General features: G+C 39.0%; 1 protein-coding gene across 2 annotated transcripts in view; it reads left to right on the top strand.

Annotated features, from left to right (window-relative positions):
- The first annotated feature begins 11,329 nt into the window (after window positions 1-11,329).
- ZBTB44 (zinc finger and BTB domain containing 44) overlaps window positions 11,330-23,599 on the top strand; it is a 29,656-nt gene continuing 17,386 nt past the window's right edge. Inside the window, exons 1-2 of one of the 2 annotated variants that reach the window (XM_070765974.1) lie at window positions 11,330-11,817; window positions 21,355-22,412. In XM_070765974.1, the coding sequence (XP_070622075.1) occupies window positions 21,395-22,412 (1,018 nt within the window). In that variant the 5' untranslated portion in view covers window positions 11,330-11,817; window positions 21,355-21,394. The remainder of the gene's footprint in view (window positions 11,818-21,354; window positions 22,413-23,599) is intronic. The other variant, XM_070765973.1, reaches the window with a different exon arrangement.

Raw genomic sequence — 23,599 nt, 5'->3', positions numbered from 1 at the left:
CACACCAAATCTGAAATAACACACATGCACACAAACGACAATCGGCGCTGACCCACACTCAGCAGGCCACTGAATATGTTGCTGAGTATTCAAAGCAAAGCACATACACTGGGTCACACATTGACATAATCCCCACTCGGTTAAAGACCTTGGTATACTAATAACAAAAGATTTAAGTGCCAAAGCCCACTGCAACAATATAGCCAAGAAGGCTTCAAGAGTTGTAAACCTAATGCTACGTAGCTTCTGCTCTGGCAATCTCACACTACTTACCAGAGCTTACAAAACTTTTGCCAGACCCATCCTCGAATACAGCTCATCTGTTTGGAACCCATATCGCATCTCAGACATTAACACCCTCGAAAATGTCCAAAGATACTTCACCAGAAGAGCCCTTCACTCCACCACTCGAAACAGAATACCCTACGAGACTAGACTTTCAATCCTGGGCCTAGAAAGTTTAGAACTAAGATGCCTTAAACAAGATCTAAGTATTGCCCACAAGATCATATGCTGCAACGTCCTGCCTGTCGACAACTACTTCAGCTTCAACCACAACAACACAAGAGCACACAACAGATTTAAACTTAATATTAACCACTCCAAACTTGACTGTAAAAAATATGACTTCAGTAACCGAGTTGTCAAAGCGTGGAACTCATTACCGGACTCCATAGTGTCATCCCCAAACCCCCAACACTTTATCCTTAGATTATCTACAGCTGACCTATCCAGATTCCTAAGAGGTCAGTAAGGGGCGAGTACAAGTGCACTAGAGTGCCTTCTGTCCCCTGTCCTATTGCTCTCCTATATCTCCTATACCTTTCTTCTATTCCTATATCTCTTCTTCTATTCTTTCATTTATACGTTCTATTACTATATCTTCTTTTCTATTATTTCTTAGATATATTTTACTATGAGTATCTCCTCTATAACCTTCATCATGTATTTTACTATGTGTATATAGATATATACCCACTAAAACCCTCATTGTGTATTGGACAAAATAAATAAATAAATAAATAAAAATAAATAAATAACATTTGAGAAGGAGCAGGGAGGCACCAGGGAGAATCCTAAGGAAGGAATAGCAAGTGTTTGGAGAACAGAACTTTATGGAATGTGCAATTTAACCTGCACTGTATCACTTGAAAATTAATCTACTCTCTTCAGGGGTGCTGAAGATCATTATCCCATTGCTGGTACAGAAGTAAGGTTTAATTCAAGAGAAGATGACCTGAGCTCCTGATTTTTGAACTCATGAAGCAGAAAAGGATTGGGTCTTGCACACCTTCATAAGAGGCATAGTTCCTTCTAAGCTGAGCAGTGAGCAATCGCTCACTTAAAAATCATCATCAACTCAGAGTTTTTCAAACCTGCCCAGAAGCCGAGAGGGAAAGAGTGAGAGGGAAGGAGAGAGAGAGGAAGAGAGAGAAACAGATAGAAAAAAGAGAGGAAGGAAAAGAGAAAGAAAAAGAATGGGAGTAAGGAAGAGAGAAAGAAAATCAAAATCTAGTTTGAAACTAGCTCAACTATTTCAGTGGCATTTTGATATTGATAGAGTTGCCCTATTATGAGCTCACTGTTATAGACACACAGTACAGTATTTTATTTTGAAATTCTCTGAAGCAAAACAGGGTGGGTTTTTTATTTGTTTGTTTGTTTGTTTGTTTGTTTGTTTGTTTGTTCGTTCGTTCGTTCGTTCATTCATTCATTCAGTCATTCGTTCGTTCGTTTGTTTGTTTGTTTGGTTATTTATTTATTTATTATTTCTGTGCCGTCCAGTCCCGAAGGGACTGCCGCTCAGACACTATACTTTTCTGCCCACCCCAAAAATAAATTAGAGGGAACACTGATAAGAGGTACAACTATACTTATAAATATACCCTTACACATCTTTGCAATACCTAACCTTTTATCCTTCATGTGCACAAATAATCAAGAGAACTATTTTTGCAACTCTGTACAATGTTCAAGAATCCTCTTTCACTGCTGCGTAGAAACCACCTTTGATAAAATGGGTCTTTGATGAAATGACCAAAAAAAAAAGATGGCACTGTATCTAAAGAAGCAAGGAATCAAAAACGCAGCTGGCATGGATAGGATGAGCTCTAGTGCTATCAATGGCTGTATCTGATCAGACCAGCTGCTAGGAAATCTTCATTTGAAGAGTTCAGGCCATGTTAATTCAAAATGCCACCTTCTGCTGCTGTAGGAGAAAAGACTAGGTTGTCTTTAATGACAGCAAATAAGTGAAGGCTTCCATCGAGACCTTTTCATAATTAAAAGATCTTGGAGGCAAAGATGACAAGCTTAGCTAAGACGTATGTAACACTGCTGCAGTGTTTAATTGCAATGAATAGGCGAGGGTTGCACAACTATTAGTTTCAGCAACTATAGGGTGATATACAACTCTTGAGAAAGGAGTGCCACAGGAAATGTTGACTCTCTAGTCATCTACTGTGGAGAAGGGAGAGGGATACTATGCAAATGCTCAAATTACATACAAAAAAGGTTGATATGTGATTTCGGTTTCACTAAGTATGTTTTTATAAGTTATGACTAGAGAGAGATGGGAAAAATTAAAAATGGCCATAAGGCTGAATAAACATATTTACTCATATTCAAAAAAAACTGGGACTCCTAATTTGATGAATAAGGAAATGGAGAAAATTAACCAGTTCAGGGATAAAACTAGTAAGCTTTGGTTAGGGTCAAGCTTTGTTCAAGATACCAAAGGTACAAGAACTGGCAATTAATCCAAATGGCCCCAATGCTGCAGGTATACGGAAAAAATAAACAATATGGAGAAACAATATAATCAACAGTGAAAAAGAAGACAAAAACTTAAGTCTAAAGAGTAAGCTATTAGACCAAGTTGTTATTAGACTTAAGGGACAGCAATAATTTTGGGGTTAACTGACAGAATATTCAGAGAGAAAGAAACTATAAGAGTGCAGTGATACCTTGTCTTACAAACTTAATTGGTTCCGGGATGAGGTTCTTAAGGTGAAAAGTTTGTAAGATGAAACAATGTTTCCCATAGGAATCAATGGAAAAGCGATTAATGCGTGCAAGCCCAAAATTCACCCTTTTTGCCAGCTGAAGCACCTGTTTTTGCGCTGCTGGGATTCCCCTGAGGCTCCTCTCCATGGGAAATCCCACCTCCGGACTTCTGTGTTTTTGCGATGCTGCGATTTCACTGAGGCTCCTCTCGCTGGGAAACCCCACCTCCGGGCTTCCGTTGCCAGCGAAGCGCCCATTTTTGCACTACTGGGATTCCCCTGCTGGGATTCCCCTGCAGCATCACAAAAACACGGAAGTCCGAAGGTGGGGTTTCCCATGGAGGGGAGCCTCAGGGTAATCCCAGCAGCGCAAAAACGGGTGCTTCGCTGGCAACAGAAGTCCGGAGGCGGGTCATCCCAGCGTCGGCGGTGGGTTTGTAAGGTAAAAATAGTTTGTAAGAAGAGGCAAAAAAAATCTTAAACCCCGGGTTTGTATCTCAAAAAGTTTGTATGATGAGGCATTTGTAAGATGAGGTATCACTGTATACCCATATATCTTATAAGAAAAAATATGCAGTAATTTGCGTATGCACCTGCGTGTGTGAGAAAAACTTCTGCGCATGTGCAGAAGCATCCTGGGTGAGTGGGCGGAGCCTCCCGCCGCCAACGAACCAGGAGCAACCAACCTGTAAGAAAAGATATGTTAGATTCTAGTTACAGTGGTATAGTTGTAACATCTACCCTGTTGTTTGCACAGTACCCAAGAATGCTTTCATAACAAAGCAGTAAACTTCCTCAAAATTTGGATTGCAACATGTTCTCAGACACCATTCTTCTAAATTGGCTCCCAGTAAAAGATCATCCAGTACATCTGTCTAAGAGGAAATGGGGCATGTAAATAATTACATAGAACATTCACTGCAGCTACAACTGTATCTCTCTCCTGGATCTATGGAATCCACACATACTCATTTATTGACTTCACCCTTATGCAACTGCCAAGCTCTGAGCAAATGAAATAGTACTGGATGAGAATACAGAACTAGGAATTCAAGTCCAGAAACGTAGCAGAGATGAGTGGGATAGTTCACAGAACTGGCTGATCCTTCTCAACCGTACTGAATCAATGAGCCAATGAAACTGACTTGGAAGCGTTCAAGCTGTCACAATGGACTGAGTTAATCCAGATGCAGGCCTAATACACATGTCCATAGGCAAACAAAACCAGCTTGTTAATATTTTTATTGGATGGTTTGAAACTTCTTTGACGTTAATACTTCCATTTACAAAGCGGTTTCAAAGGAGAAAAATGCTAGATTCCACATAAAATCCAGGCTTTTGAGATGTGAGCGTTGCATAATTTAGACTTCACCTTGCAGTTATGATGTCCATGGTTCCCTCTAAGCTGAGCAGTGAGCAATCGCTCACTTAAAAATCATCATCAACTCAGAGTTTTCCAAACCTGCCCAGAAGCCGAGAGGGAAGGAGAGAGAGGGAAGGAGAGAGAGAGGAAGAGAGGAAGAGAGAGAAAGAGATAGAAAAAAGAGAGGCAGGAAAAGAGAAAGAAAAAGAATGGAAGAGAGAAAGAAAATCAAAATCTAGTTTGAAACTAGCTCAACTATTTAAGTGGCATTTTGATATTGATAGAGTTGCCCTATTATGAACTCACTGTTATAGACACACAGTACAGTATTTTATTTTGAAATTCTCTGAGGCAAAACAGGATGGGTTTTTTATTTATTTGTTTGTTTTATTTTATTTTATTTTATTTTATTATTTTATTTTATTTTATTTTATTATTTTATTTTATTTTATTTTATTTTATTATTTTATTTTATTTTATTTTATTTTATTTTATTTTATTATTTTATTTATTTTATTTTTATTTTATTTTATTTTTATTTATTTTTTATTTTATTTACTTATTTACTTATTTATTTATTTAATATTTCTGTGCCGCCCAGTCCCGAAGGGACTGCTGCTCAGACACTATACTTTTCCGCCCACCCCCCAAAAAAATTAGAGGAAACACTGATTGATGTCCTGTTCGAATTTTTGGGATGGGGATAAAGGAAGCTAGAATAATTGCAGCAAAAGCAGAGCCGTTACTGCTGCAGCTGCAAAATAACCAAACAGAGACGAGCAAATTAACCACCTTTAGATATGAGGGGTACTTGGCGTTTTCTGAGCTTGCTTGGTTTTTTGTTTTGTTTTGTTTCTGCAGATATTTCAACACCCAACTAGGTAACATAATCAGTGCTAGTTACTGGCACTGATGCTACACAGTTGGGTAATGAAATGTTTGCAAGAAAATGAGCAAGCTCAGAGAGCACCAAGGGCCCCTTCATGTCAACCGTGAGCTACAAATATTCTTCTTTAATAGCACCCTTGGATATTTCTGAAGGAAGTCAATAACTTCAGACAGCCTTGCAAACCATGAAGAATGCTCTGAAATATGGTTCAACAACTAAAAAGCAAAATATCCTTTGTCCTCACTATAACATTTAGCAGAAAATTGACAAATACACATCTTTCTTACCCTGGAAACAAGTGCAGGGCATAGCAGCTACAGGGATTTTTTTAAGAAAAGATTTTGGGATTGCTAACCGGAGGGATCCTTGCTGCTATTTAAGCTTTCTTGTTTTCTTGCAGACATTTTATTACCCAAACTAGGTAACATCATCAGCGCTAGTTTTGTCAGTTGCTAATTTGCTTTTTAGTTATTTTACTTCTTGTCTTCAGCTACAAAGTTCCACAAATCTTATCTATAATCAAAGGGAGAGATGCTATGAATGAAACATGTATTAAAAGCATTTCTACTCTGTTGAATAGAACTTATTTTTGCTTAAGTATCATGAAAACTGCATATGAATATTCTGCCCTCTTATTGATAAATTGATTTTACTCCACTTGACTGAGATAATTTTGGAGATGATATTTTGAAGAGATGGCTCTTTAATCATCTGCTCTCCATCTTAAGGAAAGAACAGTTAAAAAGCGCCATACAATATAAGCAACATTTATTTCTTTTTCTTTATATATAAAAGAACACATACTATTTATATTTGCTGAGAAGTTCCAGTTATTTTCTTCAAGCTTTTGTTTGGATGAGTCTCCATTTCCCATTAAAGAACAGCTATATTTTGAATAAATGCACCTGGGATAGAAGACAAAATTGACGTATATTAGCAACCACAATGATCATTGGACCTAATTTTAGATATACACTTTATGATGATGGGAGAAAAGACTGCTTAGGACAAATAATTAAAATCATCGTTTTAAAATTTGTTTCAGTTATATGGAAAAAGGCAGTCTTGACTGATTGTAAAAAGCAAAATTTTCATAAAACATCATGACAAAATACCCGGATGGCAAACTCGATTAAGAATTAAGAAAAAAAAATCCTAAAACACAGTAAAAAGACAATTTAACAACACTGCCAAGAAAAGAACATCATGGATATCACTTGATGAATTCTAATCAAATAAGACTTTACTTTTAAATATAGAATGAAGAGGTGCAATAATTCTGAGCCAACTGTCATAACATTGCCGCATTCTGAAGGAATTTAACCAAAAGCAGAATAGATGAGACAGTTAAAAGGCGGTAAAGGAAAGAGTAGCTGCCTCTTCTGAATGTCTTAATGTGTTTCAAATTCTAGCAAAATAATTTTCTAGGAATTAGGAATTGGATGGAATATATAACATTAAAAGACCAGGAACCTCTCAAACCAAAAGTTTGGTAAGTCATATACCAATTATCTTTCCACAGTGACAATGATACAATTTTCAAATATCTTCACATTAGCAGAATAGATGATTTCCAGTAAAATCATGGACATCTTTGAACAGGGAAGTGAAATGTTTCTATTCAGAAGTAATAGACGGCTGGGATTCATTCATAAACATCAGCATTATTAGCATGTGATGGAATATATAAATACATGGTGGAAATTAAATTGCTACTTTTTAAAGACCTGTATGGCACAAGAAATACTAATAGAAAGGCTTTGAAAATCTCCCCTTCAAACTTAAAACATCTCAAAAGGCTTTCTCATTTTGTTTGAGTTGAAAATCAACTTGAGTGCGTTAGTATATAAACCAAATTTATGAGAATATTCTTTAAACCATGGACCTTACACATTTCTTAAGAGTCCCTAGGGGGTATGCATAAGTGCCCACCATCCCCATCCTACTTTTGTATGTACTCATTTTATGTGTTTATGGCTATATTTTGCTTCTTTATATAAGTTTATTAGTGTCATTTTTTCATGTGTTCTGTTTCCTTGCACTTGTCGACAAATAAATAAAATAATAAGTAAATCATTGAACCCTATTAATAACCAGATTTGAAGTAGAGTACAGTGTTCCCTCGATTTTCGCGGGTTCGAACTTCGCGAATGGCCTATACCACGGTTTTTCAAAAAATATTAATTAAAAAATACTTCGCTGTTTTTTTCCTATACCACGGTTTTTCCCATCCAATGATGCCATACGTCATCGCCAAACTAATAATTTTTGCAAATAAATAACAAAAGAAATAATTATTGTTAATAAATAGTTATGTTTAGAAATATCAGGATCACTAAGTGCCTTATTCAATAGTGAGTACCAGTAATAATGGTGAGTAAATGGTTGTTAAGGGAATGGGAAATGGTAATTTAGGGGTTTTAAGTGTTAAGCGATGGCTTGTGATACTGTCCACAGCCAAAAATGGTGTATTTACTTCCGCATCTCTACTTCGCGGAAATTCGACTTTCGTGAGCGATCTCGGAACGCATCCCCCGCGGAAATCGAGGGAACACTGTACTCACAATTGCAAAAATCCTACAGGCTGATAAATGGTACCAAATATCAACTCTTTGTTTTATCTCTGTGTTGCTCATGGCCACCACTCAAGTTAACTCGATCACCCTCATTCTGCCAGCAACACAGTGGATTAAATGAGGTCAAATAAAACAGCAATTATTTCCATTGTACTTCAGAGTTCTCCCATGGCTCAAACAGTGTCTCCCAAGACTTCATGAAGGGGATCAAAATAACTAGTGGGTCTCTAGTTAAGGACTTGCTTCCCTTGTTTATTATTCAAAATGTAGTCTTGTTGCTGGATTAGCAGCTAATCTGGGTGTGTTAATTTCATGGCATCTTCAGTTTCAGTTTTCAGATTTGGAGGAGGGAGTGTCCCAGCCAAGCCCCCGGGAATTGAAGAGGATTTTGGAAGGCATTAAACGGAAAGCATTCCCAGAGCTGCATCCAATACAAATTATAGAATCTGGATGCTTTTCTCTCTTTTCTTGAGACGCCTACCTGTTTCCCCCACCAAATAAGACATCCCCTGACAATAAGGCCAATCGGGCTTTTGAATGCATGGCAATAAGGCCAAGCACTTGTTTCAGGGTTCAAAAAAAGGTAAGACAGGGTCTTATTTTGGACGAAACACGCTAGAAACAATCATAGCATGAAACACCGCTTTATTATCTGTGTAATATGCCTATGGCAGTGTTTCCCAACCTTGGCAACTTGAAGATATCTGGACTTCAACTCCCAGAATTCCCCAGCCAGCGAATGCTGGTTGGGGAATTCTGGGAGTTGAAGTCCAGATATCTTCAAGTTGCCAAGGTTGGGAAACACTGGTCTATGGAATGTACAGGTAGTTCTCGACATACAATTACTCATTTAGCGACCATTCAAAGTTACAATGTCACCAAAAAAGTGACTTATGACCATTTTTTCCATTTACAACTATTGTAGCATCTCCGTGGTCACGTGATCCTAATACGGGTGCTTGGCAACTGGCTCATCTTTATGACCGCTGCGGTGTCCAAGGGTCACGTGATCTTCTTTTCCTACCTTGACAAGCAAATTCAACACAGAAGCCAGATTCATTCAACAACCGGATTACTAATTTATCAGCACTGCAGTGATTAACTTAACAACTGATGCAAGGAAGGTTGTAATATGGGGCAAAACTCACATAACAAACGTCTCACTTAACAACAAAAATGTCAACTTCAATTGTGGTATTAAGTCGAGGGCTACCTGTACATAATATATTATTATTACTGTATATGTATGTATGTGTATATCTATTTACACACATGTATGCACATACCTGTATTTACACACATGTATTTACACACATACCTGTGTGTGTAACTATTTATTTATCACTAATTCGATTTCTATGCCGCCCTTCTCTGCAGACTCAGGGTGGCTCACAAACAGCGGTGGGCTACGAGCTAAATTGTGCTTGCCGCCGTGGCTTGTAAATACTTACAGGGCCAGTGTAATTTTACTTCTGCACCTTTGGAGGTAGCAAAATCGTGCACGGAATCGCAGGTAAAACTTCACCGAAACACAGACGCACCTTCAGCACCGTGCGCGATTTCCACAGGTGAAAAAGCAAAATTGCACTGGCCCCACAAGCCCTTACGAACCGTGGGGGTGAGTGCAATTTAGCGTTCCGGCTCGTAGCCCACCGCTGCTCGCAACAGAAGTGAATACAAAAAACATATAAGAAATCTAACATTAAAATAACCCCAGTTCTTAAAACCAATCATCCACATTCATCCTACCATATATTATACGTTCAATCGTTGACAGGGGCTAGGTGTTAAAACTCAATGGCCCCAAGCCTGTCGGCTGTATATGAAATAGATATTTTATATTTATTTGTATATTGCATTGTATATTTTATATACACAGTATTTTAGGGAACCCCATAAAGTTTTTCCTATGCACATCTGTGTAGGAAAACCTTCCTGAGGTTCCCTAAAATATGTATGCGAAATATACTGCTCAAAAAAGTAAAAGGAACACTCAAATAACACATGGTACATCTGAATGAATGAAATATTCTCATTGAATACTTCGTTCTGTACAAAGTTGAATGTGCATAACAGCATGTGAAATTGATTGTCAATCAGTGTTGCTTCCTAAGTGGACAGTTTGATTTCACAGAAGTTTGATTTACAGTCTATTGTGTTGTTTAAGTCAGTGATTTTCAACCTTTTTTGAGCTGCGGCACATTTTTTACATTTACAAAACCATGGGGCACAGTTAGGGGGGGGCTAAAAAAAGCTTGGACAAAAAAAATCTCTCTCTTCCTCCCTTTCGCTCTATTTCTCTCTCCCTCTTTCTCTCCCTTCCTCTTTTTTTCTCCTTTCCTTCTTTCCTCTTTTTTGCTCTTTCCCTCCCTACCTCCCTCTATGTCTTTCTCTCTCCCACCTTACCTCCCTCCCTCCCTCTCTTGCTTTCTTTCTTGCTCTCTCTCTCTTTCTTTCTCTCTTGTTCTTTCTCTCTTGCTTTCTTTCTCTCTTGCTTTCTTTCTTTCTTGCTCTCTCTTGCTTGCTTTCTCTCTCTTTCTTTCTTTCTTGCTCTCTCTCTTGCTTTCTTTCTCTCTTGTTCTCTTTCTCTCTTGCTCTTTCTTTCTTTCTCTTGTTTTCTTTCTCTCTTGTTCTTTCTCTCTTTCTTTCTCTCTCTTTCTTTCTTTCTTGCTCTCTCTCTTGCTTGCTTTCTCTCTTGTTTTCTTTCTCTCTTTCTCTTTCTTTCTTTCTCTTGTTTTCTTTCTCTCTCTGAGCTTCGCGGCACACCTGACCATGTCTCGCGGCACACTGGTTGAAAAACACTGGTTTAAGTGTTCCCTTTATTTTTTTTGAGCAGTGTATATCTATTTATATGCGCATGCGCACACACAGGAAAACTTTCCTGCAGTTCCCTAAAATATGTATAGGAAATACAGTATATCTTTTTATAAGCATATGTACACATACACATACAGAGGAAAACCTTCCTTTGCACCTATTTGTGTATTTGAATTTATTAGCTTAGCCAACTTCAAGACTCTGGACAGAACTAGAAAATTATGTGGGTTGTTTTTGTATGAAACACCTCCTAGGCCTAGAACTGATGCATTTGGGGTGGGGGTGGCGGTAATGCCGTTTTGTTTGTACTGTATCTTTATTTTTTAACCATGTTTTGGATTTTTCGTAGCCACCAAGAAGTTTGTGAAAAATGTGCAGTATGCGCTCTGCCCTAGTACACCCTTAAAAGGCGGGGAAATCTCCTTTATTTGTTTATTTTCCTCACTCACCTGATTCATTTCAGGGATTTAAAAACTAGAGTGGCGAAAACAACCCCTGAGGGTCCCCCTCCCCCCCCTCTAAGGCGCGTCTCCGCTTCAACGGGGCAGCCGAGAGAGAGCGCGCCCGCACCGCCCCTTCACTTGGAGGGGCACAAGCTCCGCCCCTTCGGGCGAACGCTGACGGCCTCTCCTCTTCTCCCCCCTCCTTTTTTCCCCCTCCGTCGCGCCGATTCCCTCCCTTTTTTTTTTTCTATTCAGCCCGCCGCCGCCGCCCGCGTTGCATTATGGGACACAAACAAAGTGCTCGGCTCGTCGGCTCCGCGTGAAAAAAAAAAGCGAGGGCGGGGGGAGGAGGAGGAGAGCCCGAAACGCCAGGGCCCCGCGCGCGAAGCCCTCCAGCGGGCCCCGCGCCGCCACCGTCCTTCTCCTTTCCCCGCCCCCCCCTTTTTCCCTTCACCCAGGCCGCGAGAGCGCCTGCGTGGCGGCGCGCGGGACTCGTTCTCTCCTCCTTCGCGGGGGGCCCTCCTTTCCTCGCCCTCCTCCCCCCCTCCCCTCAGTAGAAGAAGCCGCGGCGGCGGCGGCAGCCATGGCCCTGCGGGGGCCAAGCTGAAGAGCCCGGACGGGGCCCGGGAAGGGAGAAGCTGGGCTTTGGCGCTTGTTGACCGACCGACCTTCCCCCTTCGGCTCTCCCGCTGTCGCGGGGAAAGGAGGGCCTCGCCAAGAGCAGGTAATGGAGGCTGAGGGGAAAGAGGGAGGGAGGAGGGGAGAGAGGGGATCCTAGGCCCCGCCCCTTTGGCCCCGCCCCTTGCCGGAGCATCCCGGCCTCCCCCGTGGCGCCCCGTCTGCGCTGATGCCTGAGATTCTCCCAGGGCACGACGTGGGGGGGGGGGGGGTTTCTCTTAACACCCAACCACCCCGATTTGGAATTGCTCTGGTGCCGGTTTTGCAACGTTGTTGGCATTAATTAATGCTTCATTAACTAAGGGGGGCATCCTATAGGAAGCCCCCAAATCGAGATTGGGGGGGGAGTGTTGTTTACAGGAAGTTTCAAAGGTTGGGAAAGGCCTGAATGGCCTCTGTGCTCCCCCCCTCCCCACCATGGTAAAGGTTAGGCTGCAAAAGTAGGTCTCCCCAACCTGGGAGGTTTTCCAATGACGCCTTTCAATGTATAGTGCAGCGATGGCAAACCTATGGTACGGGTGCCACAGGTGGCACATGGAGCCATATCTGCTGGCACATGAGCCGTTGCCCTAGCTCAGCTCCAGCATGCATGTGTGCACCAGCCAGCTGATTTTTGGCTCCAATGGAGGTTCTGGGAGGGCATTTTTGCCCTTCCCCGGCTCCAGGGAAGCCTCTGGGGAGGGTGAAAAATGGGCCGACTGGGCCCACCAGAAGTTGGGAAATGGACTGTTTCTGGCCTACAGAAGGCCTCCAGGAGGATAGGAGAGGCAATTTAAACTCTCCCCAGGCATTGATTTATGGGTGTGGGCACTCGCGCATGGACGATACTGTGTGCACACACGCTTTTGGCACCCAGGGGGAGAAAGGTTCACCATCCACTGGTAAAATGTGAATCATGGAGAGCCACTATATGGGTATGTTGATAAGGGTATGTGATAGGCATGGTGTCCTTGATTCCAGGTTAGAAAAGCTGCCCTTTAGGGTTACTGTATATGCCCTGGCAGGATTTTCTTGGTTCAGAATGTGTAAAATGAAGTAATAAACATGTTTTCGTGTCCTTGGGAATCTCTATCAGATAGGCTCCTTTTACAGGTTTGTTGTTTATTTTCGCAAGGAACATATGGTCACTGTACAGGTGGAAGATGCCATTGGTGCCATTAAAAAGAATCTGTTTGGCCTTACATGTTCTGGCATAATTCGATTTCTCCCTTCCCCAAAGCTGTGGTTTTGGTCAGCCCATGTGTCTTGCTCAGCCCATTATTTTTGGTCATTTATTTACTGGTAAAAAATATTCGTTAATTTGCTTGGTTTTCTGTCCCAGTCCTGTTTTCTGATGCCACATTGTGTATGTGAGGTGGTTGTTATGGCCCCCCTGGTTGATTTTTGTTATGCTGATATGAGTCACCCTTGTTTGTCCAGAATGCAAGCCTTGTTCATTTTCAATAATGGTGGATCTTAACCTGCTTAAATTTACGGGGCTCTTAATTTTTTTTTAACTTAAAATAAAGAACTACCATCTTCCTCTTTCCAAAATGCCTTGTGGTTCAGAATAGTCTCTGTGTTATTGCAAAATTAAAAAAACCAGGTACAATGTTTTACTATCCAGTAAAAAGTCAAAAATAATGAAATCATTACTAGTCTCTACCAAAAGGCATCAGTTTATCAGTGCACTTCACTCTAACCAAGAGTTTTTTTCCCAATTGTTTCTTTTCTAATATGCTTATATTCATGCCACTGAACAAAATAAGAAAAAAGATATGTTGTCTATTGGCATTTTGTTTTGTGACATTGATTCAACATTCACAATCATATAACCTGGAGGGGTAGAGCATCATAAGAGAGAGTACTGTACACCTGATTGCACTAGCTTCCCTTCTGATGAAATTTACCACCGACATAACAGGCATTTTGTCAATAGACAACCCCACTTAATGGCTGATGTCAAAAACCTAGCCAGAGTCAGACCTGATTGGTACTTCAGTGAGAGTCTTTCAGGTTCAAGCATTTTCAGCTGCACTGGGAAGTTGAGAAAACATTGCTGAGGAAGAGAACCACTTCTTCATCGTTTCCAAGGAAACTACTTGGACATATCCATGCAGAATCATGCTTGGCTGTCCTTTCAACTCTCTTATGAAGTTAATCTGTGAGGGTCCCCACAACAGTCTGAGTATATCCATGAACCAAAAAAGATATTTTCCCATGTGTTAAGCTAAAGCAAACAAACTATGCTACAACTTATTGTGTAAAATATTATTACCAATTATTACTTCCAATTATTTGACTTGTTTATTGTATGTATTATTTATTGTTGTAATCCGCCCTGAGTCCCATTGGGATTGGGCGGCATAGAAGTCAAATAAATTAAATTAAATTAAATGGCTCATACCCATTATCAGAGCATATAACTCTTTGCTTAAAATCTGTCTACAAATATTTACTTTTAGTATGGTCTCAAAATAATTATTTCTTCTTACGAAAAGGCAACAAGTGCACTTCATTCTAGCAAAAGGGTTTGTCCAATAGATCTATTCTAACAAGCAAGATATAAATGTACAGTGTTCCCTCGATTTTCGCGGGTTCGAACTTCACGAATAGCCTATACCACGGTTTTTCAAAAAATATTAATTAAAAAATACTTCCCGGTTTTTTCCCTATACCACGGTTTTTCCCACCCGATGACACTGCCAAACTAATAATTTTTGCAAATAAATAACAAAAAAATAATAATTGTTAATAAATAATTATGTTTATAAGTATCAGGATCACTAAATGTCTTATTCAATGGTGAGTACCAGTAATAATGGTGAGTAAATGGTTGTTAAGGGAATGGGAAATGGTAATTTAGGGGTTTAAAGTGTTAAGGGAAGGCTTGTGATACTGTCCATAGCCAAAAATGGTATATTTACTTCCGCATCACTACTTTGCGGAAATTCGACTTTCGCAGGCGGTCTCGGAACACATCCCCCGCGGAAATCGAGGGAACACTGTATACACATTTGCATGCCTGCTGAATAGAACAAGGGGGAAATTGTCTACTATACTACAGTGTTTTGTTTTGTAGGCATTGGTTTAGTATTCACAGCCAGAAATATAAAGTGTTTAACATTATTGTTGATTGAGGCTTATTTATTAGATTTGTATTCTGTTGAATCTGTTGGACTCATAGTGGCTACTACATTCACAGCAAAAATATTTCTTAAAAACCTTGCTTATGCCAATGGAGCCATAGATTTGTTAATCACAGCATATTGATCCCCTGTTTTAAGATACTCCCGGATCACTTGTTGCTTAACATAATGTTGTCAAAAGGAACACCCACATTAAAATTGTTTATTTACTTTGTCTTTTTTCAAGGACACATCTGATGTAGCCTAAAATAAACGTCTTTTTTTAAGACAGGAGACAATTAAAGCAAACTGAGTATCATGATTTGGCTAAAAGGGAGATAAAAAGTTTTCTGTTTAAAAATACAATCCTATATAAATAAATACACATTTTTGATTCTAATTTGATTGATTCTAACTTCTAGCTGAAAGACTAATGGCTTTATGGTTTAGAAGATGCAATATGTCAGGCAGGTGAAAATTTACTTGACTTTCAGTAGATTCAGAGTTTATATCCCTGCTTTCTTGTTCTTGCTCTATGCTTTTTTACTTAACTTTTGGCCTTGCAAAATTTACTCAACGTTTGATAAAAGTAGCAACTGTCAAAATAAACAATATTTGATTTAACTTATCCCTCTGTAGATTAGAATAATTTTATGAGTAAATATAGCATTGAATACTTTTGAAGGAATAGTTTTCTTTTTATGAGTGATTTAATTTATGTATGGTAATACATCTTATGGCAGAAATATTTCAAAGTGTCTCAATTCATGTTTACTTTACTCTGCAAGCTTAAATGCTTTTCTTCTTTACAAGAGAAGAATGTTATTCCAAAACAGAAAAGCTATGTTTTTGCCCTTGCCACGACTTCATAAACTTCACCCCTTCACCTCAAACCCCTAAAACTTTAACCTTAGACTCTCTGCAGTCGACCTCTCCCTGTTTCTAAGAGGTCTGTAAGGGGCATGTATAAGCGCATCACTGTGACTACCATTCCTATCCTACTGTCCTCTTTTATCGTTACTTTTTTTTTACTTCTGTTATGTTTATACAAACTATTACTATCCTCTACCTGTTTGACAAATAAATAAGATAAATAAAAAAATAAAAAATAGATTTGACCAAAATATAGTTACTAGACAAAATTAGGTTTAATAATCATAATTATTTTAAGGATTTCATTAGTGTTTCTCTTCAAACCAAAATGCTACTGTTTTGAAAATATGTTAAGCACAGGGAAGAATAAGTTAAGAAATAAATGTGCTGGACAGCATTACTAACTAAACTGAGGAAGCTATAAACCAGGAAATCCTTACTTTAAATCTCATTTTTCCTATGTTCTCCCTAGGTGGCCATAAGCAAGCCACACACTCAACCTCAAAATTCTTTCTGTAGCAGAGGGACTATATTGATTGCCTTTCAAACAGCCTTAGCCTTAAAGGCCTGTTATGAGGGTCTGCCATTTCTGGGCATGACTTACCCCCACCCCAGACATTAACACGCATTTGTTAACAGGGCCTCCTTGAGAAGTGTGAGCAGATTTTCTGGCAGCTGCTATGACCAGAATATCTCCGAGACCGCCTTCTGCCGCACGAATCCCAGCGACCGATTAGGTCCCACAGAGTGGGCCTCCTCCGGGTCCCGTCAACTAAACAATGTCGGTTGACGGGCCCCAGAGGAAGAGCCTTCTCTGTGGCGGCACCGGCTCTCTGGAACCAACTCCCCCCGGATATCAGAACTGCCCCTACTCTTCCTGCCTTCCGTAAACTCCTCAAAACCCACCTTTGCCGTCAGGCATGGGGGAATTAAATATCTCCCCCTGGGCACGTTTAATTTATACATGGTATGCTTGTGTGTGTGTCTGTTAGGATATGGGTTTTTTAAAATCTTTAAATATTTTAATTAATTGGATTATTTATGATTTGTTTTCACTTGTTGTGAGCCGCCCCGAGTCTTCGGAGAGGGGCGGCATACAAATCCAAATAATAAATAAAATAAATAAATAAATCATAGAGTTCCTTGAGAATGGCCGCTAAAACAGAATGTACTGTTAGCCTATTTTGAGATGGATTTATCGTGGAATCTTAATCTTTGGAGTGTCTTTTTAGCTTTTTAACACCAACAGCAGTAAAGAATTAAGAGTCGGCTGGGACAAATGGTTAAGCTTCTTTTCCCCACTCACTTGCCTTCACACAAACATATAATCCTTTTCATGTGATTGTACAAACTTTATGATGCATGTGATCAACTCTGCCACCAGTTGTCCACATTAACTTCAAGAGATTGTTATAAGAGATGCAATTAGATCGTGCACATGAAGTTATTTGAACACTTGAACGTATAATACAGAAATATTATTTTAAAGCACTTGTATCATATTACAAATGAAGTTTGAAGAGCAGTTAAGTAGTTGGGTTGTTCTGAAGAACTATCTTGTTCATAGTATATTTTAAAGTTATTTTAGATTTCCTTAGCAAGAATTCAAAGATTCGTTGTACTCTTCGTTCATGATGGTTAATTAAATAGGTGATAGTTAGATCTGCATTAAGTACTTGCTTTAATTGGTTTACTGCTTATTAACTAAAATCTGACTTCTAGTGAAATCCACTAGTAGATATTTAATGCTCCAAAGTTTTGCATAGTGACAATAAAACTTTTCTTTATTTTCAGAAAAAGAAAATAAATGGCACAAGTACACATTTCTATTTATACATAAAAGTTTTGTCCATATATGAACAGTGCAGAACATAGAAAGGCAACTGAACTGAAATAAAAAATTACCTCTATCAGATAAGATTCTTGCCAAGGCCAGGCAATTATGACATCAAATAGTTATTTAATAGTGCAGTCTCATATTTAGAGTGTTATACTAAATACAGAAGCTTTTAGAGTACTGTATTGTCACCCTAATAAAGTTTATTGTGTGGAAATATATTGCATTTTGGCTTGACCAAGAATATTGTGATGGGTTGTTGTTGTTGTTTGTTTTACTATTTTTGTATTATTGATTTGCCCAGGCTTATATTAAACAAGATGGACAGCTTTATAAATGTTTTTTTTTTAATAAATAATATCAGGATATGAGCATTTTGAGAGCTTGGAAGTCTACTCCCTTCTAACTCTGAAGTTAGATGATGATAATAATAATAATAATAATAATAATAATAATAATAATAATAATTATAATTATAATTATAATTATAATTATAATTATAATAATTATAATAATAATAATAATAATAATAATAATAATAATAATTTATTAGATTTGTATGCCGTCCCTCTCCGAAGACTCAGGGCGGCTCACAACACGATATAATTATAAGATATAATTATTGAAAAGTTACTTATTAATTAATATCGTCCACTAAATTTTATTGGAATAAAATAAAATCCCTTCCCCCTCCCCCAGCAGCAGAAGCATATCACTTTTGAATTTACAGCATTTTCCAAATAATCAAATTTGTGCTGGCCTAACAGCAAGCAATTCTTTTTTTTAAGATTAACTATCTAAAAACATTTAATATAGGGTTGTATTCAGACAATTGATCCATTGTAAAGTTAAATCAGTGTAGAAAGGGCGAGAACAAGTACCAAATGCTCGTCTTGTTCAAACTTGAACAAGATTCCTGAAAGTCAGTTCCTTTTACAGAAGTAACTGGTGTCACAAGTTGATGGATTAGCAAAAGCATACACACCTTGAATGTTTCATTTTTAGCCAGGCTGGGGATGAGAGACATGGATTGATATGGGAGAAGAATAGTTTGGGTTAAAAGTTTTAAAGGGGCAACATTAATGGTTAGAGAGTTACTTCAAGTAATTGCTAAAGTAGCAACTTACTTGATGGGTGCTTTTCCTGGCAATTCAGCATATGTGCTGAATGTTGTTGTTTGAAAAAATATTGGATGATAGATACACAATATTTGGCAAATGTTACAGTAACTGTCAATTGGAATTCAAGCATAGGGCTCCTTTACGTTTGCAACATAGTAAGCCATCATCAGTCTGCGGAGAGGGGCGGCATACAAATCTAAATAATAAATAAATAAATAAAATCAAATGTGATACTTATAAATCAAAGTGTAGCTTTCATTATAGTTTAATATGGTTTTTTCCCCACTAAAATACTAATCATGTCTTGTACAGTGGTACCTCTACTTAAGAACTTAATTCGTTCCGTGATCAGATTCTTAAGTAGAAATGTTCTTAAGTAAAAGCATTTTTCCCATAGAAATCAATGTAAAAGCAAAAAAAGGCAACCATTCTCATGATTTTTGCTTGGGAGGTCAAGAATATAACAACCTTAAGCAAAGGCAGGATATAGAAAAAAATCTGCCTACAGTTACTCTTAATTTAAGTAATCTCACTGGCTGTCTACGGCCTGCCATGCATTCTCATTGGAATCTTGTCTCACTAGAATGTTATGAGGAAAAACAGGAGGCAGTACAGTTGTGTTATATATGTCACCTTGAATTCCTAAATGAAAGGCAGGATTATGTAAATAAATATGCCTGGGATTTGCCTGCTAGACTTTCTGAGTTCAATGGGTATCATTTGGTATGTGCTGTGTATGTGATTATAGCCTGCCTTTTATACTTTTCTGTGTACTGTTTTGAGTATCCCAACCATATCTTATTATATTTGCGTATACACAGACATATTAAATCCACCAGACTTCAGTAGATTGTATACTACGCAGACATATAACATATATAATCAACCCCCATCCCAAGTCTTACCAGGATTGTATAACTTTAAAAACATGAGCGGTCATGCCTACACATTATCTTTCAGATAAGATCATCTTAAGAAAGTGACCTTAAATGCCCACTTTAGCATAAGGAGAAAGTTCTACTATATTTAGAAATCCATGAGTATTACTGCAAGCAGCAGTGGTATCAGATGGAGCAATTACATTCTTAACAACACTTGAAAATATCATTGACTCACCTCATGTGATTTTATTATGTCAAAAAGATTAAGCAAATACTTCTTACATAGTGTTTTAATCTTCTGAAATAGTTTTTTTTTCATATTTTCAATGACCTCTTATTTAATAGGCAATGAACTTTGACAGGATTAATTATTTTGAGCCTAGGATAGCTTGAATTCTAATCTACATGATTAATTAAGGATATGAAGCAGTGGACTTACAAAGTCTGAGCTTCTTACAATGTGTGTTACAGGGGAATCCCAAGATTTAGCTTAAAGTCTTTGTTTACTATAACTGTCCAGAATATTATATGTCAGTAATTAACTATTACAACTCAAGTTTCAAATAATTATATATTGCATTTTTTAAAACTTTCCTGCAAGCGCAGTTGTAAACTATTAATGATGATTGGATCATAATTTTGTCAAAATTCCTATTGCAACAGAATAGCCAGTAATTTACTAATTATCAAGAATAAAATTTGACTACAGGAAATGTGAAATTTTATTTCATGTTCCTGTAAAAATCATAGAAGATGCCAACCATATTTAAAATTAGCAATGCTAGACTAGATTTGATTACAATATTTGCACTACTTGCAATCTCTTAAACATTTACTTAGGTAGGTTTTACCATTGCTTAAACACACTCCAGTTTGGCCTTGTTTCAGAAAGTATAGCAAGCAATGATTCTGACATAGCATCAAAGGAAGATGGGAAGGGAGCATTCACATGTATTGTTAAGCAGATTTATGTTAAGAACAATTCATACAGCCTTTATTTTCCATTGACACCATTTCAACATTTCAGTCTTTTATGTCTTGTTTGAAATAATTGACAAATAAGCAATATATTTCCACCAAAGTAGCAAACACAGAAACATTATTTAATTAGTACAGTGATACCTCATCTTACAAACGCCTCATCATACAAACTTTTCGAGATACAAACCCGGGGTTTAAGATTTTTTTGCCTCTTCTTACAAACTATTTTCACCTTACAAACCCACCGCCGCCGCTGGGATGCCCCACCTCCAGACTTCCGTTGCCAGCGAAGCACCCGTTTTTGCGCTGCTGGGATTCCCCTGAGGCTCCCCTCCATGGGAAACCCCACCTCTGGACTTCCCTTGCCAGCAAAGCACTTGTCTTTGCGATGCTGGGATCCCCCTGCTTTGATTCCCCTGCAGCATCGCAAAAACGCAGAAGTCCGGAGGTGGGGTTTCCCATGGAGGGGAGCCTCAGGGGAATCCCAGCAGCACAAAAACCGGCGCTTTGGCTGGCAAAAGGGGTGAATTTTGGGCTTGCACGCATTAATCGGTTTTCCATTGATTCCTATGGGAAACATTGTTTCGTCTTACAAACGTTTCACCTTAAGAACCTCGTCCCGGAACCAATTAAGTTTGTAAGACAAGGTATCACTGTATTCTCTTAAGAACGTATGACATATGTAAAACATATGACAAGTTTTATGATAAATTCCCAGAGTTTTAGCTTGTTTACATAATTACGTAACTGAAAAATCTTTCTCCTTTTTTTTCCCTTTTCCAGCTCCATTTTGAATATTTGCCGCAGCAAGTATACAAGTAAAATGGGCGTCAAAACATTTACCCACAGTTCCCCAGCTCACAGCCAAGAGATGCTTGGAAAGCTGAACATGCTACGTAACGATGGACATTTCTGTGACATCACCATCCGTGTCCAAGATAAAATCTTCAGAGCACACAAGGTTGTCCTGGCAGCGTGCAGTGACTTCTTCCGTTCCAAATTGGTTGGCCAAGCAGATGATGACAGCCAGAGTGTACTTGACTTGCACCACGTGACCGTGACTGGCTTTTTGCCTCTCCTGGAATACGCCTACACGGCAACATTGTCGATTAACACTGAAAACATTATTGACGTCTTGGCTGCTGCTAGCTACATGCAAATGTTCAGTGTGGCTAGCACCTGTTCTGAGTTTATGAAGTCGAGTATTTTATGGAACACCCCCAATAGCCAGCAACAAAAGGTGCTAGATACAGGCCAGGAAAACAGTGCAAACTGCAATTTTACATCCCGGGATGGGAGCCTTTCCCCAGTGTCCTCGGAATGCAGCGTGGTAGAAAGAGCCATCCCTGTCTGCAGAGAATCACGGCGGAAGCGCAAAAGCTATATTGTAATGTCCCCAGAAAGTCCACTTAAATGTAACACCCAGACAAACTCCCCACAGGTTTTGACTACTTCAGCTTCCTACGCAGAGAGTAGAAGTCATCCTGTAGACTCTTCCTTAGCGTTTCCGTGGACTTTCCCTTTCGGGATTGACCGGAGGCTCCAGTCGGAAAAAGTGAAGCAAGTAGAAAATTCTCGGACTCTAGAAGTGCCTGGTCCATCTGAAGCGTCGAGAAGAATTTCTGATTATATGACGTGTGAGAGCACCAAGACCACCTCGCCCCTGGTGATTGAGGAAGACGTGCGCGTAAAAGTGGAAAGGCTGAGTGACGAAGAAGTACACGAGGAGGTTTCTCAGCCTGTTAGTGCATCCCAAAGTTCTTTGAGTGACCAGCAGACCGTCCCTGGAAGTGAACAAGTTCAGGAGGATCTTTTGATCAGCCCGCAGTCATCTTCTATAGGTAGAATCACTTAAATCTATGTGTGCTTCATTGTTTCTTTAGAGCTTGAGTTTTTAAATTGTGGGTTTACAAGTGGTTCGCAAGAAACACCGTATCTTGTAAAAGTTGTGTAAAGGTGACCATTTTCCCTGTGTTTCAAACAAAATGATTTATCAAATTCATGTAGTTCAAAAGTTTTGACTCCTTTTTTTTGCAATTTTAAACTTTAAAGTGATTGTTAACAATGGATATTAGCCATGTTATAGTTAAATTGTTTTGTTTTGAATGAGCAGTTGTGAATTTTTGAGTAGCAGAAAAAGGTACAGTAAATGTTTTTTTTCCAGTATCATTAGATACCATATATCTAAACTGCCAGAAATGTGAAAGTATGGTTTGTCAATAGGAAAGGCAAAGCTTTTCCTGCAGTTTAACAGACTAATGTAAGCCAATCCATACTATTCAGCACATGGAAATGGTAGTTCAGGAAATAAATCTCCAGTGACATATGGTTAGTCGTGCAGATTCATTATTTGAGCAGTGTAACCTAGACTTAATTGTGTGAAATAAGAAGAAAGTCTTTTTAATGGCCTGTCAAGGAAACAAATGGCTAAAATCAAATGCTAAGAGGGAAAGTATAGTCTTTAAGAAAACCTCCTCCTGCAGTAGCCCCTAGGAAGCTATGCAAGTACCTTAGACCAGTGATGGCGAACCTTTTTCCCCTCAGGTGCCGAAATAGCATGCACATGCGCTATGGTATATGCGCGAGTGCCCACACCCATAATTCAATGCCTGGGAAGGGCGAAAATAGCTTTACCCACCCTGCTAGAGGCCCCCTGGAGGCTGGAAATGGCCTGTTTCCCAACTTCTGATGGGCCCAAAAGGCTCGTGTTTCACCATCTCCTGAGTTCCAAATTCAATTCAATTCAATTTATTGGATTTATATGCCGCCCCTCTCCGAAAACTCGGGGCGGCTAACAACAGTCATGAACAATATACATGAATAATATACAGTAAAAATCCAATACTAAAAACTAACTTAAAATCCTTTAATGTATAAAACCAGCATACGTACAAACATACCATACATACAGTTGTATCAGCCTAGGGGGAGAAGAAGTCTTAATTCCCCCATGCCTGGCGGCAGAGGTGGGTTTTGAGTAGCTTACGAAAGGCAAGGAGGGTAGGGGCAGTTCTAATCTCTGGGGGGG

This window comes from Erythrolamprus reginae, chromosome 12, assembly GCF_031021105.1.
Source record: "Erythrolamprus reginae isolate rEryReg1 chromosome 12, rEryReg1.hap1, whole genome shotgun sequence".
Lineage (NCBI taxonomy): Eukaryota > Metazoa > Chordata > Lepidosauria > Squamata > Dipsadidae > Erythrolamprus > Erythrolamprus reginae.
Note: the sequence above shows the minus strand (reverse complement) of the source record. Positions and strands in the feature narration are given on the sequence as shown.